Source organism: Hemicordylus capensis, chromosome 6 (assembly GCF_027244095.1).
Source record: "Hemicordylus capensis ecotype Gifberg chromosome 6, rHemCap1.1.pri, whole genome shotgun sequence".
In the NCBI taxonomy this organism is placed as follows: Eukaryota; Metazoa; Chordata; class Lepidosauria; order Squamata; family Cordylidae; genus Hemicordylus; species Hemicordylus capensis.
Genome location: NC_069662.1, coordinates 51229643 through 51254485, shown reverse-complemented (window position 1 = coordinate 51254485; position 24843 = coordinate 51229643). Strand labels below are relative to the sequence as shown.

Here is a 24843-nt window from a genome sequence, read left to right as displayed (position 1 = left end):
GATCTCTCTGCAGCTTTCGATATCATCAACCATGGTATCCCTCTGGGTCGCCTGAGGGAGTTGGCATTGGGTGGTCAGGTTTTACAATGGTTCTGTGCCTACCTCTCTGTCAGATTTCAGATGATGTCGCTTGGAGACTGTTGTGCTGCAAAGTGGGAGTTAATGTATGGCATTCCACAAGGCCCCAGACTGTCTCCAATGCTTTTTAACATCTACATGAAACCTCAGGGAGAGAGCATCAGGAGGTTTGGTGCAGGGTGTTATCAATATGCTGATGACACCCAGATCTACTTCTCCATGTCGACCTCATCAAGAAATGGCATATCTTCCCTAAATGCCTGTCTGGAGGCAGTAATGGGCTGGATGAGTGATAACTAACTGAAGTTGAATCCAAAAATGATGGAAGTACTGACTGTGTGGGGTCGGGACCCAAGAGATGGTTAGATCTGCCTGTTCTGGATAGGGTTCACTCCCCCCGAAAGATCAGGTATGTAGCTTGGGAATGCTCCTGGACCCGAAGCTCTCCCTGGTTTCTCAGGTTGAGGCAATAGCCAGGAGAGCATTTTATCAGCTTCAGCTGAGATGTCAGCTATGTCCATTTCTATGACTTTTAAATATTATTTTAAATTTTGTACACTGCCTAGAGAATGTACATATCAGGTGGTATAAAAATATAACTAACTAAATAAATAAATAAATATGCTGACGACACCCATATCTATTTCTCCATATCAAATTCATCAGGTAATGGCATAACTTCCCTAAATGCCTGCCTGGAGGCGGTAATGGGCTGGATGAAAGATAACAAACTGAAATTGAATTCAAATAAGATGGAAGTACTGACTGTGGTGGGGTCAGAACTCGAGAGATGGTTTTGATCTGCCTGTTCTGGATGGGGTCACACTCTCCAGAAAGAACAAGTATGTAGCTTAGAAGTGGTCCTGGATGCAAAATTCTCTCTGGACTCTCAGGTTGAGGCAATGGCCAGGGGCACTTTTTATCCGCTTCAGCTGATATGTCAGCTGCACTCATTTCTGGAGGAAAATGACCTTAAAACAATGGTACATATGCTGGTAGCCTCCAGGCTTGACTACTGTGATGCACTCTACCTGGGGCTGCCTTTGTACATAGTCCGGAAACCACAGTTGGTGCAGAATGCGGCAGCCAGACTGGGCTCCAGGATAACCCAAAGAGACCATTGTAGCGGATTTACCCAAGCCTTTGTCTCAGAGCAAGCCCATGTAAGGGGCAGAGAAATGCTGAATCATCCTTTCTACATGTTCAGAACAAAGGCTGTCCCCAAATGTTCCTGTCCTTAGTAATTGAGTCGCTGCCACCACACCCTATTATCAACAAAGTTTATTTTTCTCCTGGCTTGTATTAATTTCCAGGTAAACTACTTCTCTTACTATTGGGAAAGTACAAAAACCTTCCACATGCAAGCTTACACGTGGTGAGAAAACTTGGTAGCTGAATGATCAAATTGAGACGTGTTTGCACCAGAGTAAACCCCTTTCCAGCCCCCCCCCCCCCGGCCGAGTTAAAAATTCACTCAAGGAGGCTCATTAAAATTGCAAAGAACAAAAAGAAAAAGAAATTTTATTCAAAATACTGCAGACAGTTTCCGTCTGAGGCTCTCTCAGCTTTTAGTTACAGGTAAAAGAAACACTCAGTAGTTGCAAGAATATTTCCAAAAAGCACCCCAGTTGCAAGCAACAGGGATGTAGGAAAATACAAAAGCACCTTTGAACATTTACAGAGACTTTTGCAGCGTCCTGGATGGATGGGCACAGGCTATTGTTTCTTAGCTTAGTTACATTGCACGTACAGAGTCCTAAACCAGTTGCAAGGATATACATAGCACATGAAAAGAAAACAAAAGTCTAATGCAAACTGACTAATAATCTGTTCCTTAGGCTGAATCCCCTTTTCCTTGAAAATGCACCCCTCACCTGATGAGATTCAAGCATCCTGCAATCCTGTCTCTCAAGGACCTGCAGTTCTTTTCATAGCCAACTCCATGGCCATATGTCCTGCTGCAACCCCCAGCCTAGCTCCTTCTGAACAACGAAACTCTTCTCTTCCTGCCTCATGGCCCTCTAGGTCCTACCCACCTGGTGCTGATTGGCTGATCCCTGGAGGCCACCAGCCTGTTAGTCAGGGTTCACTTCTGGTTGACTCTTTAGGGGAAAGGAGGGGACTGCTCAGAGGCAGATCATTACAACCATATAATACCCATCTTGAAAGAACTGCACTGGCTGCCAATATGTTTCCAAGCAAAATACAAACTCTGAACAGCGTTGGTCCAGAGTATTTAAGAGAGCCCCTCCTTTGTCATGAACCCTCCTGTCTATTAAGACAATATGGGGAGGTCAGGTTACAGCTATCACTGGCTTGTTTGGTGGCTACTCATGACCGGGACTTCTCTGTAAGGGCTCTGAAATGCACTCTACAATTAAAATCAGCATTTCTGTTAAAATCAGAGTTTCTCCATCTCTGGCTATTTTTTAAAAGACCCTTAAGACACACCTGTTATCTCAGGCTTTTAATTAATTTTAATTAATTCTATATCTTAATTATCCTGTTATTTTTAATCATTGTATCCTGTTTTAATATTGTATTTTAACTTATGTACACCACCAAGGGATACACATGTAAGGCAGTATAGAAATATAATAAATAAATAAATAAAATTATTGGAACTTTTTCAGTGTTATAATATTGTTCTTCAGAGTCTCTAACACATCCTTCTGGTTTTGGGATCCAGTTTGATTTTAAAGGGGTCATTCTGGCCCATTCCACACCATTCTGGTGTGTTCCAGCTTTCACCCGGACCCTCCTAAAAGACAGGTTGGAGAAATCATGGGAATGCCACTGGAAATGCTGCCATCCAATTTTACCATACAGTTTTAATGTTTCCTTCCCTGACAGCAACACCTTCCTCAGGGAGACCGATGACAGTGAACCTGAAAATCTAAAGAAGCAGACTGATGAAGGTATGGAGACTTTAGTGAAGATGCCCGAGCAACGTCCTTGGTACCAGACAGAAATGGAGTCCCCTTTGACCGTCTATGTCAGTTCACAGAAGATCTCAAAAAAGCAGAAAGCTGAAGCTCCTGTCCGGAGGAAGTGCTCTGCCTGTGGTCACATCTGTTCTTTCCCAAGGTAAGTAAAGCTAGTATGTTTTGGCTTAAGATGGCCTCTGCTTCACATCTGAGCCCAGTGAGGTGTCCCTTTTTTCTTTGCTTTGGACTGTGAGCTGGGTTATCAGTGCAGATGCTTCTTGTTCCATCCTCATAAAGCTGAGCCCACTGAAGGGTTGGGAGGATACAGGTCCAGCAGGCAGGCTAGAGCAGCTGTCAGTACACAGGCAAGAGCTCTGTGTCCCATCCAGAATTCGGAACCATGGAACGGAGAACCAAGGTGGCCAGAAACAGCTCCTTCAGAGTCCTGGACAGAGCACAGGAAAGAGACGATTCGTCCCAAAAGAGTCTAATTCCAACTGAGCCCTTACATGCTCCTTGGGCCCAACTCCTTTCCCAGGCTCTTTCCCCTTTCCTCAGTTGTGGAGTGCTATGAAGGGGTCGTCTGCTCTCCTGGAGCCTAGCACTCCATTATCTTGCTGCTGTTTCTCTCCTGCTGTGTTGCCTGTGTTGGTGAGTGAGCCTTGGAGAGCATGAGGCGCTTGATAGTGTGGATGCTGGTTCCTAGGGGAATCGAGCACGGAGTTGCTGTCGCGGGGGATTTTCTTTGGGGACCATTGGGCTGTTATTTTGGGGTTTGATGTCAGTGTCTGGGTTTGGAGCTCCTGCAACCTGCACTACCTGGCCCTCTCAATCCAGCTGGTCCCTCTCCTTCTATGTCAGTGCCCAGGTCAATGCTCGTGGTCATGACACTTTCCCAGTCTTTCTCCAAGGGACCTGGCTTGTGTGGGAAGCTGTGATGGATTCGGTGCACCAGTGTGGGAGTGCAAATATCCCCTGCAGACTCCTCGGACCACACTTCTGGCTACTAGTCCTTCCATTCCATCAGGCTTTGCCAGGCATCCATGGTGTATTCTGTAATCCAGTATCTAGGATAACTAAGGGGTCATTCCCCTGCACCAGACCCAGTGAGAGTTGGGGGTTGGTTCCTCTCTGAGTCCTCATCAGTCTTGGCTGGGATCACGAAAGATCAGCAGAATACAGTGTGGATCTTCATGGCAGGAGGAAGTGGAGGTAGTCTGCCCAAGAACTGATTACATCTATGATAGCGAAAGGTCCCACTTATTTATAGGCCAACTTCAGTAATGTGGAGGTCTGGACTGCCTCCACAGTCAGCAAAACTTTGTAAACTTCCTTTGTTTGAACAGATTGTCATCACAGATCCTCCTGGAGAGCTTTTATACTAAAATGAATGCACTGCCATCCTGGATGGATGAGTCATGTTGGAGAAGTAGAGCCCGTAGGTGGCAAAGATGGGAGAATGTTATGTAGAGGAATGTACTGCGTTGTTGCACATGAGTATTGCCATGGAAAGGAAATCAGCCCTATTGCCCAGCTGGTAGGAAGAGTAGCAGCAGTGGAGAGGTTGTATGAGTGTGCATTATATCAATTCCAGTTGCCTATCAGTTTATGGACAGTGGTTAAAGCTCAGTAATCATTGCAGAGTCTGAGTTTTCTGAATTTCTTGGCAAAGAGCATCAGGAGAAGTGGAAGAATCAATGAAACCTTGCTGAAGATTATTTCTCAATGAAGTCCTGCAGAGCAGTCAGTTATGGTTCAGGCAAGGAATACAAATACCCCACTGGTGGTGATCATCATCAACAACAACAACAATAATAATTTATATATCACTTTTCAACAAAAAAAGGTTTCCGAAGCAGTTCACATAGATAAATAATAATAAATAATATGGATCCCTGTCTCCGAAGGGCTCACAGTCTAAAAAGAAATATAAGACAGACACCAGCAACAGTCACTGGAGGTACTGTGCTGGGGGCTGGATAGGGCCAGTTAACTCTCCCCCTGCTAAATAAAGAGAATCATCACGTTAAAAAGGTGCCTCTTTGCCCTGTTAGCAGGGGCAATCAAGCCCCTGGGACCTAGATATCTCCTTCCACGTGGCTAAATATATTATAAACCAGAAGCCCTGAAGGTCAGATGTGGAGCCCCTCCTCTCTACATCACTCCTCTCTGTTGGTTGGAGAAGGGAACTAACACTATAGCCCAGAAACATCCTGCGAATTGGGTGATCCCAAAGAACCAATCCTGGGTCACTCCATGCTCTAAAGCTCCCAGATCTGCTACCTTCCCTCAGTCTGGGTAACTTGCTGAGGAGCTAATGAGGCTATCCACATACATCAGACTCCCCACATACTTGCCATACTTGGACCTGAGCACTTGACATTCACCCTACATTTTCTTCTTTGCCCAGCAGGCCAAAGAGGCAGTCCCCAAGCCTTTACATCAGCCAAGCTTGTAACTCAACACCAAAAACAGAGGGGAAGGCACCAAATCAGACAAAAAAGAGAGGAAAATCTTCAAATGACTCAAAATTAAGATTGTTGGTGGCTCAATGTGTTTTGGCAGAGCCTCTATCAAGGACTCTTATTCCGATATCTCTCCTCAATTAAACACGTCTGAAAAAAAGACATGCCCTGTTCCTTATAGCTAAACTCCATTATGTTTAATTGATAGTGTAGATTAGCTATAAGGAACAGGGCTGGGCATGTCTTTTTTTCAGCCTCTTTTTATTGAGAGATATTGAAATAAGAGCCCTTTATACAGGATTTGCCAAAACATGTTGGACCATCAGAAAAGTCTAATTTGGAGGCATTTGAGGATTCTCCTCTCTTTTTTGACAAGGTTTGTAACTCACCAGGAGCAAAAAACAACTTAATGACAATGAGAGATATAAAAACAACTTAATGGCAATAAGAGATATGCCACATTTGATAGAAATTCTGTTCTGTTCATCAAGGGTTGAGTGACTGGTAGGTCAAAATTAGTAAGACTATGGATCTTACTACCTCAATGATAGTGACGGGTTGCAGTGGGATAATTGTGGAGCAGAGGGCCAGAGGCATGTGGAACAGTCAAGGAATGGCCAGGGTCAAGTACTGGATACATTGATCATCACAAGGTGATGTGAGATGGATAGCCCTCTTTTTTCCGCAGCCTGGCCTTCTCTGGAACAGTGATGTGTGTGAGTGAGCTGAACTCAACCTTGAATTACTCACCGAAGAAAAAAACATCAAACAGCGCATCTCTCACTGGCAGGAGGAGGACAGCTGGTCTTGTGTTAGCAAGCATGAATTGTTTGCTAAGCAGGGTCTCTTTGCTAAGCAGGGTCTTCCCTGGTTTGCATTTGAATGGGAGAGTACATGTGAGCACTGGAAGATGGGGATGGGGCTGCTTTGGGAAGAGCATATGCCTGCTTGCATGCAGAAGGTTCCAAGTTCCCTCCCTGTCATCTCAAGATAGGGCTAAGAGAGACTCCTGTCTGTAACCTTGGAGAAGCCGCTGTCGGTCTGGGTAGACAATACTGAGCTAGATAGACCAATGGTATGACTCGGTATAAGACAGCTTCCTGTGTTCCTGACACTGGATTTTTTCTCAAGTAGGCCAGCTCATTTCATGTCTAGGCTCAGAACCTTAATGGGCCAGTTCTTGGAAGCCTTGAGGGATAACATCCTGGATGAACTAACCTGAATTGAGAAGTCCCAGATGCTCCCTGAGTTAATAGACTTGAGCTTCTGAGTTGAAGGATGCCTAAAATTGCTCTCAGGGCCTAACTTGCCTTTCTTCATTCTCCATATCTGTGGCCCGGGTAGCATCCCTGCCAGTGGTGGCACAGCAACAATTTATTCTCTTGGCCTTTGATTGACCTAAGAGGAAGAAAACTGATGCTCCCTCAAAACCTTTGTTTCTGTTTTGGGGGATTGGGACCAGTGCAGCTGAAGATTTCTGTACACCTCAGAAGGGGTGTCAATTGCCACCCAACTTGCACACACCCTCCTTCCCCTTTTTCTCTTTTTTCTTTAAAGCAGGGGCAGGCAGAGGTGGCCAGTGAGAGTGGTGCTGGCAGGGGTGGCAAGAGATACCTTTAAAAAATTAGCAATGGCACTACTGCTGACACCTGCAAGCTGCCATGAGTAGCGGTGCTCTGCCTAGCATCCCATGCAGTGGCATCCTATGCCACGACTCTGACACTCACCTGGCCTCTGCGCATGCATGGGGGCCATTTGCATTGTCAGCATGCGCAGAGGCCAGGTAATTGCCGGAGCTGTGGCAACCACCATGTGGGATGCTGGGCATGGTGCCACTGCTCCAGGCGGCTTGCAGGTGCTGGTGGTACCACCGGTCAGATCACTTTTTAAAGGTACCTCTCACCACCACTCCAGCACTGCCCTCACCAACCACCACTGGGAGCAGGTGAGTATCTTGCTGCCTCTCTGACACCTCAGTAATCTGCTGCCTGAAGCAATTGTCTCATGTTGCCTCGTGAAAGGGCTACCTCTGCTTGGGACAATTTGCCAGTGCCTGCTCACACAAAACCCCTCAGGTGCTAGGAAAACCTGGTGCCATTGCTATAATGGGATCCATAATTGAGAGGGCAGATGACAAGACTTTGAGCCTTGGGCCTCCTACCAATGCATTTGCCAGTTACAAGCTAACCACCCTGTCCTGTCCTTGGTGCCCATGAGGCTTGAGGTGAGGCAAAGCGAGGCTGGCTGTGGCAAAAAACTGAGCCAAAGGAAGGTGGGGTTGGGATCTGGCTGTGGCAAAGGCTGAAGCAAAGCAAAGTGAGGTTGGAATCGTGCAGAGGCAAGGCTGGAGAGGCCCCAGAGAACAAGGTGACTCGCCAGTGTCTGCAGGCAAACTGCGCTCTTAAGTGCTCTTGGGCTTAGATCACTCCTCCCAGGCCCTGCCTCTAGGCCTGGAGTGTTCAGACTTCAAAGGTTCCATTGCTCAGAGTCTGAAACTCCTTCTCTGTCCCAGCTGTTCTCCCCTGGCTTGCTGGTGGTTCTGATGTTAGAGGGTGTGGTGATGGAGGAGAGGCTGGCTCTGTCACGAATTGGGGTTCCATGGGTGCTGTCTCAGGGGTCTCTGACCCTGGAGGGGCTTCCTTGTGGGATTCCTAACTCAGGGCTACCTCAGCTTCCCACTCAGTGGTGTGGTCCAGATCAGCCTCCCCACGCATTGCTATGCTGGCTGGATTGAAGGACAGGGCCAGCACCAGTTCCACCCCCTCAGTCTCTGATTCTGAGTTGCTACTGGAAGGGGAGGGGCGGAAACAGACTGGGCTATGACACTATCGTCTAGCAGATAGATACCAATAGCAGCAATACCACTGGTAGCAGGCAGAGGGAGATATGGCTGTGGGAGTTGGGCTGGCCGTTACAGGGGGAAATGGTCCAAGCAACTGAGGCCTGTTCCTTTTTCCAGCCCTTCTCCCAACCCTGAGACCCCTGGGAGCTCTGGGAACACTCCCTCGAGGATTAGGGTGCTGCTGCTGAATGTCAGGTCGGTTAATGCTAAAACATCTCTCATCCATGATCTGATTGTGGATGAGCATGCTGACCTGGTATGTGTGACGGACACCTGGTTGGATGAGCTGGGCGGGGTTGGTCTCTCTCAGCTCTATCCTCCAGGTTTCCAGATCGTGCAGCAGCCCCGCCTCGAGGGTCGGGGAGGGGGCATTGCAGTCATCTTTCGAGAGACCCTCCCCATTTCCAGGTGCCCAGTCAGGCAATCTCAGAATTTCAAGTATTTGTCCTTGAGGGTGGGCCTCCGAGATAGGCTGGAGATTCTGCTGGTGTACCGACCACCCTGCTGCACTTCAGTCTCCCTACCTGAGCTGGCGGGGGTGGTCTCGGAGGTGGCCTTGGGTTCCCCCAAACTTATTGTTTTAGGGGATTTCAGTGTCCATGCTGAGGCCCCCCCCTAGTGGGTTCGGCTCAGGATTTCATGGTTTCCATGGCAACCATGGGCCTGTCTCAGCTGGTATCGGGCCCTATCCACATGGCAGGACACACTCTGGATCTGGTTTTTGCCGACTGGGGAATAAATGATCTGGAGGTGGGGGAGTTTGAGATAACTCCCTTGTCATGGACAGATCATCATTTGGTGGGGTTTAGTTTGACTGCTCCATCTGCCCTCTGCAGGGGTGGTGGACCAATTAGAATGGTCTGCCCCTGGAGGCTTATGGATCCACTTGGATTGCAGATGGCCCTTGAGGAGTTTCCAGTGTCCAGAGCTGGTGACCCTGTCGAGGCCCTGGTTGATCTCTGGAATGGAGAGACGGCCCGGGCTGTTGACACGGTTGCTTCTAAATGCCCTCTCCGGCTTGGTGGAGCCCGTTCAGCTCCTTGGTTTTCCTCGGAGCTTAGGGCTATGAAACAACTTGGATGACGGCTAGAATGAAGCTGGAGGAAGAGTCGTGCTGAATCCGATCGAACATGGGCTAGAGCCCATTTTAGGGACTACACCGTGGTGGTGAAGAAATGTTTTTTCTCCGCCTCCATTGCGTCTGCTCAGTGCAGACAAATAGAGCTGTTTCGTGTGGTAAAAACATTGCTCCACACATCCCCCCAGGTAATGGGGGAGGAATCATCTACAGCTCATTGTGATCAGTTTGCTTGCCACTTTGCAGATAAAGTCTCTCGCATCCGTGCTGACCTGGACTCCAGAGTTTTGGCAGTTCCGGTAGACGTGCCTTTGGTACCATCTGGTCCATTTGTGTTGGATTCTTTTCAGTTAGTGGACAAGGATGTGGACAAGATCCTGTGCAGTGTGCAGGCGGACATCATGCACTCTTGACCCTTGACCTTCATGGCTAATAAAAGCTGCCAGGGAGGGTACAGGCAGATGGTTGGAGGTGATCATTAATGCTTCATTAAGGGAGGGCAGGATGCCATCATGCCTCAAGGAGGCGGTGGTAAGACCTCTATTAAAAAAGCCCTCCTGTGATCCCTCCAACCTGGACAACTATAGACCTCTCTCTAACCTTCCCTTTTTGGGCAAGGTGATAGAGTGTGTGGTGGCATCCCAGCTGCAGAGGTTCTTGGATGATATGGATTATCTGGACCCTTTTCAATCTGGCTTCTGCCCCGGATATGGGACTGAAACTGCCTTGGTCAATCTAGTGGATGACCTTCACCGGGAGCTAGACAGGGGGAGTGCGTCTCTGTTGGTTCTGCTGGACCACTTGGGAGTATTCTATACCATCAACCATGCTATCCTTCTGGAGTGCCTCTTGAGTATGGGAATTGGAGGTACTGTGTTGGAGTGGCTCCGTTCCTTTCTTGGGAGGAGGGTCCAGAAGGTGGTGCTGGGGGACTACTGCTCGGCCCCCTGGCCATTGGCCTGTGGGGTTCCACAGGGTTCGATTTTGTCCCCCATGCTGTTTAACATCTACGTGAAGCCGCTGGGAGAGGTCATCCGGAGACTTGGACTGAGTCATCAGCAATATGTGGATGACACTCAACTCTCTCTCCTCATCACTGGATCCTAGGGAGGCGGTGGATGTCCTGAATTGGGGATTGGAAGCCGTGATGGGCTGGATGTGGGCTAATAAACTGAGATTTAATCCAGACAAGATGGAGGTAATGTTGGTCAGTAGGAGACCCAATCAGGATGAGGAGATTTTACCAGTTCTGGATGGGGTTGCACTCCTCTTGAAGGAGCAAGTACGCAGCTTGGGGGTAGTACTGGACCCGGCTCTGCTTTTGGAAGCTCAGGTGGAGGCGGTGGCCAGGGATGCCTTTGCACGGCTTTGGCTAGTGTGCCAGCTGCGTCCCTTTCTCGAGAAGGCAGATCTGGCCACAGTTACCCCTGCCTCAGTCACGTCACGGCTGGATTACTGCAATGCGCTCTACGTGGGGCTGCTCTTGAAGAATATCCGGAAACTGCAGCTTGTACAAAATGTGGCAGCTAGGGTTCTATCTGGAGCTGCCCGGTGTGATCACATCACACCTTTTTTGAAAGAGCTGCACTGGTTACCAGTGTGTTTCGGGTCAAATTCAAGGTGCTGGTTTTGACCTTTAAAGCCCTTAACGGTTTGGGCCTGGGATACCTGAGGGACCGCCTGCTCCCAAGGGTTTCTGCCCACTTGACGAGATCATCTGGGGGGGGCTCTGCTCCGGGTGCTGACAATGAGGGAGGCTAGGTTGTTGTGCACTCAGGACAGGGCCTTCTCTGTTGCTGCCCCCAGGCTTTGGAATGCTCTCCCAGTGGCCATTTGCTCAGACTCCATCACAGTTTTTAGGAAGCTTGTTAAATCTTGGCTTTTTATCCAAGCCTTTACATGATTGTTTTATTGCTGCTTCTGTGTGTTTTTATCCATGTATAGTTTTTGTATTTGTATATTGTATATTTTAATATCAGATTGTTTTTATATTTTTAACTAAATACTTTTAATTCATTTTTATTATGTGTTTTAACTTTTGTAAACCACCTTATGATTGTTTTTAATGAAAGGCAGTATATAAATCTAACATTTAAAATGTAAAAATAAAAATAAATAAATAGATGCTTCCAGCTGGCTGCTGTGGTGGAATCCAAGGCATCAAGCAGCTTTATTTATAGCTTTGTGATGCATCACAATATGTTACTTTTCCCCACAGACCAATGTCTGCACAGAGCCAGTTAATGCCTCCAAAGATACCACCTCCGAGACGCTTCATCCCTCAGAAACCAAAACCTGAAACTGCTGATAAAGCAACCCAACTGAGAGCAATTCCGGTAGGTCCAATCAATACAGCCAATTGGCTGCCATGGAGGGATGGGATTCCATAGTTGCACAGTTCAGAAAATCAAACCACGTGGGTGAATGCAGCCAGTAAAGTATTTGACTGCATTATTCTGAGATGTAACCCAAGGGCCACAGAATTAAACAACTGATGATAAGCAATGGATATTGCAAAAGGGGTATCAAAGAAGCTGACAAACCGGACAGTTTTAGGGGAAAGCAAGAAGAAAATGAGAAAGCCTTGAACAGTTTGGCATGCCTGTTCTCCTCTGAGGCCATTGGATGTCCATGTCTGAGTACAACGTTTGAGTCGGGTGACACAGTAAAATCCAATGTGCATAGGCTCAGATCGCACAACTGAATCCTGGATTTTATGTGGGATATCAACAGAATTGTTCAGGCGCATACACATTGGGTTTTACATGTGTATACCCTACTGATATGTTACATGACCATGTGATATCTCCTCCGACTTGGAGGAGGAATGTGCACATGGGGATGGTGTTTCCCCCAACGTGTGGAAGAGAGATAAGAGGGAATTTTGTCCCTGAGAAGAATCCTCATTCTTTCTCTTCATTGTTGTATATACAAGACAACATCCAAACTTATGCTCCAGAAGAACATTTCACTTGCACAATGGGGGAGAGGCAGTTTTTCCTGATACTGCCTTTCTTCTGCTGTCCTGATGCCATCTGAAAATATGCCCTTCGGAAGCAGTATAGAGAAGGGGGACTTGGCAAAAATCACCCCTCCCCCATGGTGCTAGTGAAACATATAAAATAAATATATATATATTTTTAAAAGGGGGGGGCGTTCTTATGTGATGGCAGCATTACACTGGACACTAGTGATTCAAACCTGAATTGATTCAACTCGAATCTGGGTGATTCGAGTGATTCAAATTCGAATTGAATCACCTCTTTAAAAGGCAGTTCAATTTGAATTTCAGTTGAATTTTCAAAATTTGATTTGAATTTGATTTGAGTGCCATTTGGCACCTTTAAAAAACCATTCAGGCCCCCTGATTGGTTAAAAAGGTGCCAAAACAGGTTCAAATCATTTTGCATTTGATTTGATTTGAATTTTTGGATCAGATTCAAATTTGATTTGAATTCAAAATGAATTTTTGGAGTTTGATTTGAATTCAAAATGAATTTTTGGAGTTTGATTTGAATTCAAAATGAATAAACAAATTTGTTTCATGCAACCTCTGCTGGACATAGCCAATAGATTTTTTAGGATTAAGCTTTCTTTCTTGGAGAAAAAGATCAATATTAAGTAAATATTAGTGGCCAACATTACATAAACAATCTCAGCGTTTCCAACCCAACAGGCAGCCCCAGGGGCGTTGTGGAAACAGGCAGTTGTTCAATTAGCATGCGGACTATTCCGCAGCATGACTTCCATTGAAAACAATGGAAGTAGCAAATGCCAGTGTGCTGTTTTAAGTAGCTGTGCAGTTGCCCACTTCCGCAACACCCACTTGGCTGCCTCATCTTTGACATGTGCAGCAGCACTGGTGGTTCAGAAATTCCAACACTGGAGTACATGTCATGTTGATCATTATATATTCAGTGATAGATGAAGAACAAAAATATGGCATTGCATTTGAAGTCATGTTGTACATTTCAGCTGAATTTGTTCCATTTCTACTCTTGAATGAAGAGCTGGTGTGAGGCATCAACACACCACTTTATTTAAACTGCTGCTTGGTTGTTTCTAATTGTGATTTATACTCTTGTTATTATTATTATTATTTTAACTGCTTGAGTGGAATTTATTCCAGTTCTGTCTATGACCTTTCCACTGGTGACCCAGATGCTCTGCAGATGTTTCTGCTCTTTGGATCAAGCATATTGGAAAGCAGGCAGTTTTGGGGGATGTGGGAAAAGCTTTCCTTTTTTCCATTCTAGATATTCCCATTGAGGCTGCCAGGGAGTACAAGGGCACCCCCTCAGAGAAGCCACACCCCCAAACCACTGGCAAAATCACCAACCACTGAAAGTGCAACACAGGTAAGAGCTGCGACGTCCACAAATAAAATGGACCTCTTCCTAGGAGTGCTTCTGGTTCGAACTATATTCACTTCAAGTTACCCTCATCTCATCTCATCTCCAGCAGTTTCACTCTGATCACAGGTGAAACCATGTGACTAGTACAGCCCTCCTGACCGAGGAGTTGCCTCCCATCTTGTGTCCTCTGGAGGACTGAGGCTGGGTATTCTGCTAACTGAGCAAAGAGGCACTTTTTAGAAGTGGTGATTCTCTTTATCGAGGGATGGGTGTGTGGGGAGCAACTGGCCCTATCCATCCCCAGCAAGGATCCCTCCAGTGGCTGTTGCTGGTGTCTATCTTATGTTTCTTTTTACGATTGTAAGCCCTTTGGGGAAAAGGGAGCCATTTCAATCAATCAATCAATCAATTACTTAATTAACAAATATGTAAACTGCTTTGGGGACTTTTTTTTTGAAAAGCACTATATAAATATTCATTGTATCCTAAGAATTACTAGATCTCTCCATCTCTTTCTCCATGAAATGCTAGAGTATCTTGGGACTGTATATCGTTTACTTGTCTTGCCTGTCTTTGCCCTCTATCTTTTGCAAGCCGAAAGTGGGGCAAATAAGAAGTAGTAGAAATAAGGGCCAGATTCAATGTGACATTAATCATGTCCCTACATGTGTGTTTTTAAAAAAAATTACATAAATAGCAATTGAAGAATGGTCTGATCTGTATCAGGAAGGATCATGGCATGAAGAGCCTTTAACCCTTTGCCCCTACTACAGCCCTGAGCTACACTGAGGCTCCTACAGTTGCTATTAACATTAAAACAAAAAAACAAAAAACCTGACATGATTAACATCAGGTCAGGTTTGGCCCTAAGGCTCAGGCTTTGTTTATGTCAAAGAGGCACAACAACATAATTTTTTTTTTGTTCCAGGAGGAAGGAGGTTCACTCTCCAAGTCTCAACAACTATTCTCCATTACACATTTTTGATGACAAAGTGTATTTGCATGATACAATTAGCCAATCACAGGGCCTATTATTTATTTAATGTCTCAGTTCTCTTACTACCATCAATTCTATTGTAGATGGCTTCTTCTTGATATGATGTGGACAAGCTCACATTTAGAATAGTCCATTCTTGTACAGTATTTGTTCAACTAGAAGCATAACAACTTGAGTGGGTGTTTTGATAAGATTTTACATCTGCAAAGGTGCCAGTTTTGGAAAGCTTATCTCCAAGCTTTCGGTCCCATTTGCACGTAATGGCAACTTGGAGCTGAAGGGCCCTGTGGTTGAAATTTGTGTATATCCAAACATGTGTAACTGCGGTTCAGACCCAAAAGCGACCCAAGGTTTCCCTCCCCAAACTCCAATTTGAACCTTTGGTTTGTAGTGGGTTCTGCCACTCTTACCTGAGATTGTAATCTGGCAGCGTTATGTCCAGATAGTAGACAGAGCTGGAACTGAAGCTGAGGGAGGAAGCTCCTCCCTTTCTCTGGCTGTGATTGGCTGTGTGGGCTGTCCTTCATGTAAGAGGGAAGTCCACACAATTAGTTCTCCCTCCTTTCTGCATTCTCTCTGACTGCGGAGAGCCTCCTGCCCATTACGTCCGAATGCGGACAGGAGGGCGGGATGGGGGGAATGGAACCGATGGTCCATTGGACCCATGGTACCATGTTATGTGCAAATACAGCCTTCAATTTCACAATTTAACTGAGATTTCCAAAGGCCAAGTGCTGGATAATTCTAGCTCATTATATCTCCACCACCAGATTTCCCCATCTTTTGAGAGGCTGATGAAGAAACCACCTCCTTCTTTGGCTAAACTGAAAAAAAGCAGGAATAAGATCACTAAGAGCTCTTCAGGCAAGACCATATCTTCCAGTTTGCAGAGAGAGAGTGTCTGCCAGCATGGCAGGTAGGAATCCTTTATGCTGTAATGCAAGCCTCTCTGTCTTAACTTGCCTCTCCTTCCATCTGCCTGTCTGTTAAATTCTCTTCCATTATCTGCTGTATATTTATACAAGAGGAAGATAATAAACAAGCTGCAGGTGTGGCTCATTCCTGCTCTCTTCTCCCCACCCTGGCCACCTTGCTCTGTTTTGTTTTGCCCACCATGGTGTAAACCCCGGTGCACAGTCTGGTTATTCACCTAGTTGGGGAATCGGGTGCATAACCAGCCTGCATGCCTGGGGTTAACACGGTTGCAGGAGTCTTTCCAGACTGCCAGGTTTAGTGCGGGAGGATGTGGTCTAACATATGACGACTTAGGATGTGAGAAGTCAAAGCGGAAATAAACATTTTCAGGCATAATTCAGAGTAAAAATTGGGCCATGCATATTCTTATATCTTATGAAGTTTGGCTATGGTTCCTTAGGTTTTTTTCAGGCAGGGATTGTTCATACTGCATGCTCTCCCTGCTGTCCTTCTGGTCCATTTTTGGCAAATGGGGTTGCAGAGGAGGTGGACATCTTGCCTCCTCCTTCCTATTCAAGTGCACAGGTAGAGAAGAAGCAGGGATATGTGCATGTATGGTGGAGACCCTACATTCTTTTAAACCTTTGCTATTAAAAAAAACAACCGTAAACATTTGACGTTTAAACAAATTGTTGTGGGTCTTGTGCAAGGCTGCCTCCTGTCTCTATAGGCAGCTACAAGGTTGTTGTTGTTTTTAACATAGAGGTCAATGGAAAATTGGGGGGGAGTAAGCTGAGAAGGGCTGGTCTTGGAGCTCTAAAACCAGGCACAGTTGTAGCACAGGATAGTGGAACTCTGTGCACAAAATTTGGAGCTGATTGGTGAATGGTTTGATGTTTAATCATTCTTTTAGACAGGGAGGGTATTTCACTTTTTTGTTTTTTGTTTGTTTCCCCATTGATCTTGTACAAGACTGCAACCAGAAACCAGGTGGCAAGCTTGCGCAAGATCGACAGGGAATTATTTTTTTTTAAGTAAAGAACCCTCCCTGTCTAATTTTTTAAAAATTAAAAACAATTGACCCATTGGCTTCAAATTTAATACACAGAGTTCCGCTATCCTGTGCTACAACTGTGCCTGGTTTCAGAGCTCCATGGCTAGCCCTTCCTAACTTACACCCCCCACCCCTTAATTCTCCATTGACTTCTATGTTAAAAACAACAACAACCTTATATCTGGCTATATAGACACGTAGCAGCCTTGTGCAAAATCCACGGCAATTATTTTTTTTAAATGACTCAGGCTTTTCAGGATGGAAGAATTTTTTAAATTAAAGGGAAAACATAGAAATGAATGAATTGAAGTTGACTCCAGGGTACAAGAAACAAGTCTGCCCAGAGTGCTGTAATGTCAATAGACACTCAGCAAAGCCACACCTCCATCTCATCTGGATCCTATTTATCCGTGGTGTCTCTCTCCACATATCAGAATCATACTCTGCAGAATGACAGAGTATTCCAGGAAAACATTGTAGAAAATGTAACTGTTTTTGGATACAGACACTTTGAGTTAAGCTCCATCTGTAAAGATAAAACCTGAATAATTCCACTTGCTATCTGAACAGTACCTTGCTGTCCCATGTGGGGCTTTCAGCTCCAGGTGAAACAAGGCAGAGCAAGCCAGCCGGGGTGGGGAGAGTAGAAGGAGAAGTGGAGAAGGAGAGTGGAAATGAGCCGCACTTGTGTCTCATTTTCTACCACCATCACCCTGCCTTGCCCTGCCCGTATGGGCCATTGCTGCTGAGAACACATCGAAGTTTAGTCCTGATGTTCCACCCTCCCTTCCAATTTGATCTTCAGTATCTTCTTCTGCTCTAGAGGTCAAAGCAAAACACTTTGCTAACACTGCTAGATTCCTTTGTTAGACATTTAACATGGGCAGAGAGATGAATTTTTTACTGCCAAGTCCTTTCCTCAGATTTAGCAAACTTAGATAGCCTTTGCAGAACTTGAGTTGCTGGATCTAACCAGAGACCTTTACAGATCTTTAGGAATTTTTGAGGTGTTTAGACTCTGTGGTGTGTAATGAATCATCATAGGAATTCATTATGAGGTAAGGTTATTAAACACCAAAGGATCTGAACATTTCAAATACAGTGACTGCACATTTTGCTCCATAACTCCACTTCTATAAGGGTTAGAGCTTAGTTGTTTGTTTGTTTTTAATTAAAGCTGGGGATCCATGTTAGGGTTAGGGATAGGGCTGCTTCAAATTCCCATTGTCCCCTATGGCAGAAATACAGAAAATAAGTAAAAACTAAAAGAATAATAAAAAATCAACCAAGTGCCCTACCGCCTTGACATTTGGGTGGTAGGTGGCACCCATGCAGACCTACCCAACACCCCAGTTTGGTGCCCCCCTGGACCTTTAAAAGTGGGTTGAATCAATTCAAATCCAAATCAAATGTAATCTAACTCAAATTGAATCTGACCAGATTCAAGTTTGAATTGAATCTGGCTGATTCAATTTGACCTGAAATTGAATCACAAAAATCAATTCGTGCACATCCCTAAACCAGACTAAATTACTCATGAACCAGTCCCATTGAAATTAACCGGAGAAGTTACTCATGACTAACTTGTCCCATTAATTTCAGTGGGACCACTTGTGATTAATTTAGTCTGGATGTCAGCCAACATGTCTTCCCCCTCTATTTAGTTACCAATCAGATTAGCTTTATCATTCATCATCAGCCATGCCTACAACCTTGGAAGCTCTGTGTATCCTTTACTTGGAGCAGCATGGTTGGTGCTGCACCATTATTGCTCTCACACACTTTTGTTAATGCTTTCAACTTCTACCCACATGATTAGGGCAGATTGCAAAGTTACACAGATCCCACTAGTAATACACCCCTATGCATCAGCAACATGATATGCAATCCATAATCCTCCCTAAGCATATTGCAGAAGTAGCTAATGTCACTAGGGGAATAACCACAGAATGGCAGCAAGCATTATTTTTTAGGTAGTATATACCCGTGCTTGGGTTGGTGGATGTTTATTTACCACCATCTCTGCTATCTCTACAGCACTGTTCAGCGGGCTCCCTTGAGAAAACGTGGGTGAGTATTCCAAATTCTCCCACCTGCTTTGACCCTTCTGCTTAAAAGGAAGATCTCTGCCTTCTTTTAACTTCTTCCATCACTGCATACCTACTCTTTTTCATGTCTCCCTGCCCTGCCCCCTTCTGCATCCTGGTTTTGCCTCCTTCTCAGTCCAAGCGACCACATCTATCATTTCCACCTCTACAATTTGTCTGAGACCGATCTGAGCATGGCAGTAGCTTGGATTTACACTCAAATATTGTTATTAACTATAAATATCTTGGCACCAGATTTGGCTATATGCTTTTCTGCTTTTCTGAAATTAAAATAACTGAAGCATGGAAGGAGGCAACTATTATGTTTGTCCTTACACCTTAGGCTGTTATGAAAGAATACACATTAATTTCACTCTTAGAGGCAGATTATAAAGTATTAATAACAATCTCAGCTGCTACATTATATAAAATAAGTAAAGATATGCAGCAGAGGATCAATTAGATAATGTAAGAATATTAGCAAAAAATTATAATCTAACTCCTGTTGTGATGTTTTTGGATGCTCAAAAGGTAGACGATAAAGGAAATTATCTTTATAGACAGATGACGTTTTCCCCACATTAACAGCTCCAGTAAACTCCCTGAGAATAGTCTTGACTAGACAAATATGTAATACTATAAAGTTGTCCTCATGACCAGCTCTACACAGGCTAGGGGAACCCTAACTGGATAGAGTCGGTCATGAGAAGTGCTGGGATTGGTCCCGATCTTAGAGCTCTGTGAACAGGTAGCCTGGGGTTTTTTTTTAACTGGGCTGATAGTGGAATAGAAGGGCATCAGCAGACCCCACTTCCTGGTTGTGTGCACACATCAGTCCAAGCGTGCACAGAGCCGGGCATCAAGAGCGCTTGGCTTCTCTGACTCTGTGTGCTGCAGTGCCACTCATATGCCATGGAGGAACTTTGAAAAACCAGTGATTGTCTGTGGGGAGGCAGGTTGGAGCCTGCCTCCCCACCAGCTGGTGATGTGCGAAATGGCTTGAGGTCACGCCGGTTCACCATCAAACCAATCTTGAGGGCAAGCCCTCAAGCTGGATCGGGCATGGTTCAGCTTGTGCTCAAGCCAACCCTCCTGAGCCCTCTTGAGGCCAGTTTGGGGGTTCTAGTTTTATTTATTTTTTAAATCTCACTGCTGGGTCCGGCACCCTCGGGGGTGCCAGCTAGCTAAGAGGGGGGAGGTCTTTACCATTTCCCTCTTCCCCCTTGTCTCCCCCCAGTCTTCTAAGGGCCGTTTTGGACTATTTTCGGACAGTTCCGGCACTTTCTCCTGTGGGGGTGGCGGCGGCCATTTTGGAGACCATCAATCATACACTCTGGCCATTTGCGTGGCTGGGTCATGACCAAAAATGGGCTGAAATGGCCCTTAGAAGACTGGGGGGAGGATGGCAGGGGGAGAGGGAAATGGGGGAGTCTCCCCACTCCAACGGCCACAGCAGCACCCGATGAGGCTGCAGAACCTAGCAGTGAGTGTTTAATTTTTTTTTTAAAAAAAAACACCCTTTAGAACCCTCAAATTGGCTCAAAACCAAGTTGGCGAGGGGGTGGGGGCACAAAACCAAACATGCCCAGTTCGGTTCAAGTCTGGTTCAGACTCAGACTGAACCAGGCAAATCAGTTTTGTGCATACCCCTACTGCCAGCCCTCCCCAGCTGTGAGAAGATAGGCCGTTTGAGCGACCTTTATATGTAAATTTTGCCTAGCCCTTGGAAGACAGTAGTGAATAAGGCAGAGGCTAAATAAATTAACCCTTTGTTTATTTGTTATCATTCTCCAAAGTCTCAAAGTTAGTCCAGTGTCTGAATACTTCCAGATACATCATCACAGCTTTAAAATAGTCATGGAGTGCTAAATTTGAGACTGTGTGTGTGCACACAATGGATAAACATGCTCTTTGGGGTACCTAAGCTGAAGGTTTGTTACAGAAGCAGAACCCTTGTTTTAAAAGGTGGGAAACCCCTGACTTATAATATGCTTCTCTACTATTATGCTTTATGTTAGGCTATATTTGCTACTGTCCTGTGATTGCTCTCATACCACTGAAGAACATAAGAACAGCCCTACTGGATCAGGCCAAAGGGCAATCTAGTGTAGCATTCTGTTTCACATGGTAGCCCACCAGATGCCTCTGAGAAGCCCACAGGCAAGAAGTGAGGGCATACACTTTCTCTTGCTGTTGCTCTTTACATGGGAACCCCAAGCATGTTGCTTTGGGTACGTAAGAACAGCCTTGCTGGATCAGGCCCAAGGCCTATCTAGTCCAGCATCCTGTTTCCCACAGTGGACCACCAGATGCCTCTGGGAAGCCCACAGCCAAAAGCTGAGGGCATGCCCTCTCTCCTGCTGTTGCTCCCCTGCGACCAGAGATGCACCTAGGTAATTTTGGAGCCTGGACCTAAAGGCTTTTGGAGGCCTACCCTCACCCACCCACCCAGTATTTTTAACACATTTTTAACACGGCCACACCACCTGAGGTAGATTCAAAAGGATTTGGGGCTCCCCAGGGGGTGTGGAGGCCCTGGACTTTGGTCCGGAGGTCCAGGGGTAAGAGTGCCTCTGCCTGCAACTGGTATATAGAGGCATCTTGCCTCTGAGGTTGAAGGTGGCCCACAGCCACCAGACTAGTAACCATTGATAGACCTGTCCTCCATGAATTTGTCTAAGCCGTTTTAAAGCCATCCAAGCTAGTGGGCATCACCTGTGGCAAAGAATTTCATAGATTAATTATGCACTGTGTGAACGAGCACTTCCTTTTATTGGTCCTAAATTTCCCAGCCTTCAGTTTCATGGGATGATCCCTGGTTCTAGTGTTGTGATGAGGGAGAAAATTTTCTCTCTGTCCACTAGTCTCCTCTTTTCCATACTAAAAAGCCCCAAATGCTGTAGCCTTGCCTCATAAAAAAAGTACTCCAGACCACTGATAATCTTACTTGCCTTTTTCCAGTTCTACAATGTCCTTCTGAAGATACAGTGAGCAAAACTGCAAGCAGTACTCCAAATGCAGCAACACCATTGATTTGTATAAGGGCATTATAATAATAGCATTTTTATTTTCAACATCCTTCCTAATGATCCCTAGCATGGAATTTGCCTTTTTCATAACTGCCATGCCCTGAGTTGACACTTTCTACTAGCTGCCCACCATGACCCCAAGATCTCTTTTCTGGTCAATCACTGACAGCTCAGACCCCCTCAGAGTATATATGACATTGGGGTTTTTTGCCTCAGTATGCATCACTTTATACTTGCTTACATTGAACCACATTTGCCATTTTTTCGTCCACTCCCCCAGTTTGGAAAGATCCTTTTGGAGCTATGCACAATTTGTTCTGGATTTCACTATCTGAAATAGTTTAATGTAATCTGCCAGTTCTGCCACTTCTCTGATTATCTCAACTTCTAGATCATTTATTACCAAGTTAAAGAGGACTGGTCCTTGGGAGATCCTGCTTCTTACTTCCCTCCATTGTCAAAACTGTCCATTTATTCCTACCCAATGTTTCCTGTCCTTCAACCAGTTATCAATCCACATATAAACCTGTCCACTTATCCCATGACTGCTAAGTTACTCAAGAGCCTTTGGTGGGGAACTTTGTAAAAAGCTTTTTGGAAGTATACTATGTCAACTGGATCATTTTATCCACTTGCCTGTTGACACTGTCAAAGAACTCCAAAAGGTTAGTGAGGCAAGACCTGCCCTTGCAGAAGCCATGCTGGTTCTCCCCCAGCAGGGCCTGTTCTTCTATATGTTTAACAATTTTGTCCTTAAGTATGTTTTCCATCAATTTACCCAGCACCGAAGTTAAGCTAACTATCCTGTAATTTCCTGGATCCCCCCTGGATCCCTTTTGAAAATCGGAATTACATTAGCTACTTTCCAGTCCTTTGGTTCAGAGCCTGATTTTAGGGACAAGTTACATATTTTTGCTAGGATAGCAGCAATTTCATATTTGAATTTCCTTCAGAACTCTTGAGTGGACACCATCTGGCCCTGGCGATTTGTTAATTTTTAACCAAAAAAATGTTTTGTTTTTTTTCAAGACAGTTTAGAACAGGGTTTCTCAATGTGTGGGTCCCCAGATGTAATTGGACTTCAACTCCCATAATTCCCAAACAAATGCCACTGGGGCTGGGGATTATGGGAGTTGAAGTCCAATATCATCTGGGGACCCACACGTTGAGAAACTCTGGTTTAGAACATCCTGCCCCGTCACCTCAAATTGGCCCAGTTCTTCAGCCCAGAGGCGTAACTAGGGAAAACAGCGCCCGGGGCAAGCACTGAAATGGCACCCCCCATCCCCCCAACATACTACATTATACTTAGGTTTTTCCTCACAAGCGCCCGCCGCCGCCACCAAGCCAGGCCACTGACTGGCTGCCAGGCGCCAGCAAAGCAATGGGGGGGGTGTGTGCGGGCGGCGCGGAAGGGACCGCTCATGGGGGAGGGGGCGCCGACGCGCTCCCTTGACTGCTGCAGCGCTGCTGCACTGAGCAGGAAACATTTGTATTAACAAAAAAAATTTTTTTTTAATTTTTTTTTGTCATGGCGGCGCCCCCCACGTGACCAGAAAAGATGGCGCCCGGGGCACGTGCCCCCCCTGCCCCCCCTATAGTTACGCCTCTGCTTCAGCCTCCCAATCTGAAAAGCTCTGCTCTAGAGTGGGCATATGGTCAGTATCCTCCTCTGTGAAGAAAGATGCAAAGAACTTATCCAGCTATTCTGCAATCTCCTTATTTTCCTTAATAATCCCTTTCTTGCTCTCAGGCAGGGGTGTCAAACTCCGGCCCTCCAGCTGTTTTTGGCCTACAACTCCCATCATCCCTGACTATTGGCTATTGTGACTGGGGATGATGGGAGTTGTAGGCCAAAAACAGCTGGAGGGCTGCAGTTTGATACCCCTGCTCTAAGGGTTCAACCACCTCCCTGGCAAGTTTTCTGCTTCTGATCTATTTAAAGAAAGTTTTTGTTATTCCACTTGACACTTGATGGGGGATGTGACGGGGCAGGATGGTCTAAACCAGGGTTTCTCAGCGTGTGGGTCCCCAGATGTTACTGGACTTCAACTATATGCTCCTCAAAGTCTCTTTTTGCATACATTATTGTCTCCTTGAATTTCTTTTGCCAGAGTTCATGCTCCTTTCTGTTCTCTTCATTTGGGCAGGACTTTCATTTTCTGAAGGAAGTCTTTCTCCCTTTTATAGCTTTCCTGATTCAACGTTAGCCACACTGACGTCCTCCTGAACTTAGTGCTACGTTTCCTCCTACTTGGTATACATTTACCGGCCAGAGCCTTTCGGTGGATATGGCAGTACAGAAATGTAATAAATAAATAAATAAATAAAACTCACTGGTAGTGCCAGTGAGGCACTACCTTGGCGTGGTTGTGGGGCTTGCGTGCTCTGAGGAATGTGAAAACTATGCCAAAGGTCCAACCATACTGGACAGGTCTCACCAGAGGAGCCAGACGAAGAGTGCCTCTCCCATCAACAATATGGTGAGACGTACAGTAACTAATAAATCTATACCGGATCGGTTGTCGCACCAGGTGCTGGAGTCCCTGGACATCTGATGGCAAGTGGGCTACAGGACTCAGAATCTTCAGTTGAGCAACCAGGGCTGGAGACTGCAAGGTTACTGGAAGAAACGTCACTTAACCGGAAAAAATATACGAAAAATGCCAACAAGGAAATAATGAGCTGCAATTACAAGTCTAGTCCAACTAGAAGAGGTTATTTAAAAAGAATGTACCAAATTTGGAAAGAGAAACATCCAAATACAGAAATAACAGAACAAAGGCTAGCAGACCAGAGAAGATTCATAATAAGAAATAAAGTATTCACAGAAGTTGAGCTGAAAGAACTGCAAAGAGCAACACAGGCTCAAGATATGGAAGAAGAATTACCACCAACTTAAGAAGTTGCTCAGGCACTGATGGAGGAGGTGTTGGAAATAGAGGATGCCACTGTTGCTGAACTGTTTCAAAATCAAAACCAGGCAACCTGCCTTTTGTCTTCACCTCAAAAGCCG

The 24843-nt window shown here is 45.6% G+C and overlaps 1 protein-coding gene across 3 annotated transcripts in view; it reads left to right on the top strand.

Annotated features, from left to right (window-relative positions):
• The window catches only part of LOC128330458 (uncharacterized), an 86744-nt gene that overhangs the window by 31146 nt on the left and 30755 nt on the right, over positions 1-24843 (top strand). For all 3 annotated transcript variants that reach the window (XM_053263402.1, XM_053263401.1, XM_053263400.1), the window contains exons 4-8: positions 2932-3165; positions 11609-11726; positions 13647-13748; positions 15513-15658; positions 18749-18781. In XM_053263402.1, coding sequence (XP_053119377.1) covers positions 2932-3165; positions 11609-11726; positions 13647-13748; positions 15513-15658; positions 18749-18781 — 633 coding nt within the window. The remainder of the gene's footprint in view (positions 1-2931; positions 3166-11608; positions 11727-13646; positions 13749-15512; positions 15659-18748; positions 18782-24843) is intronic.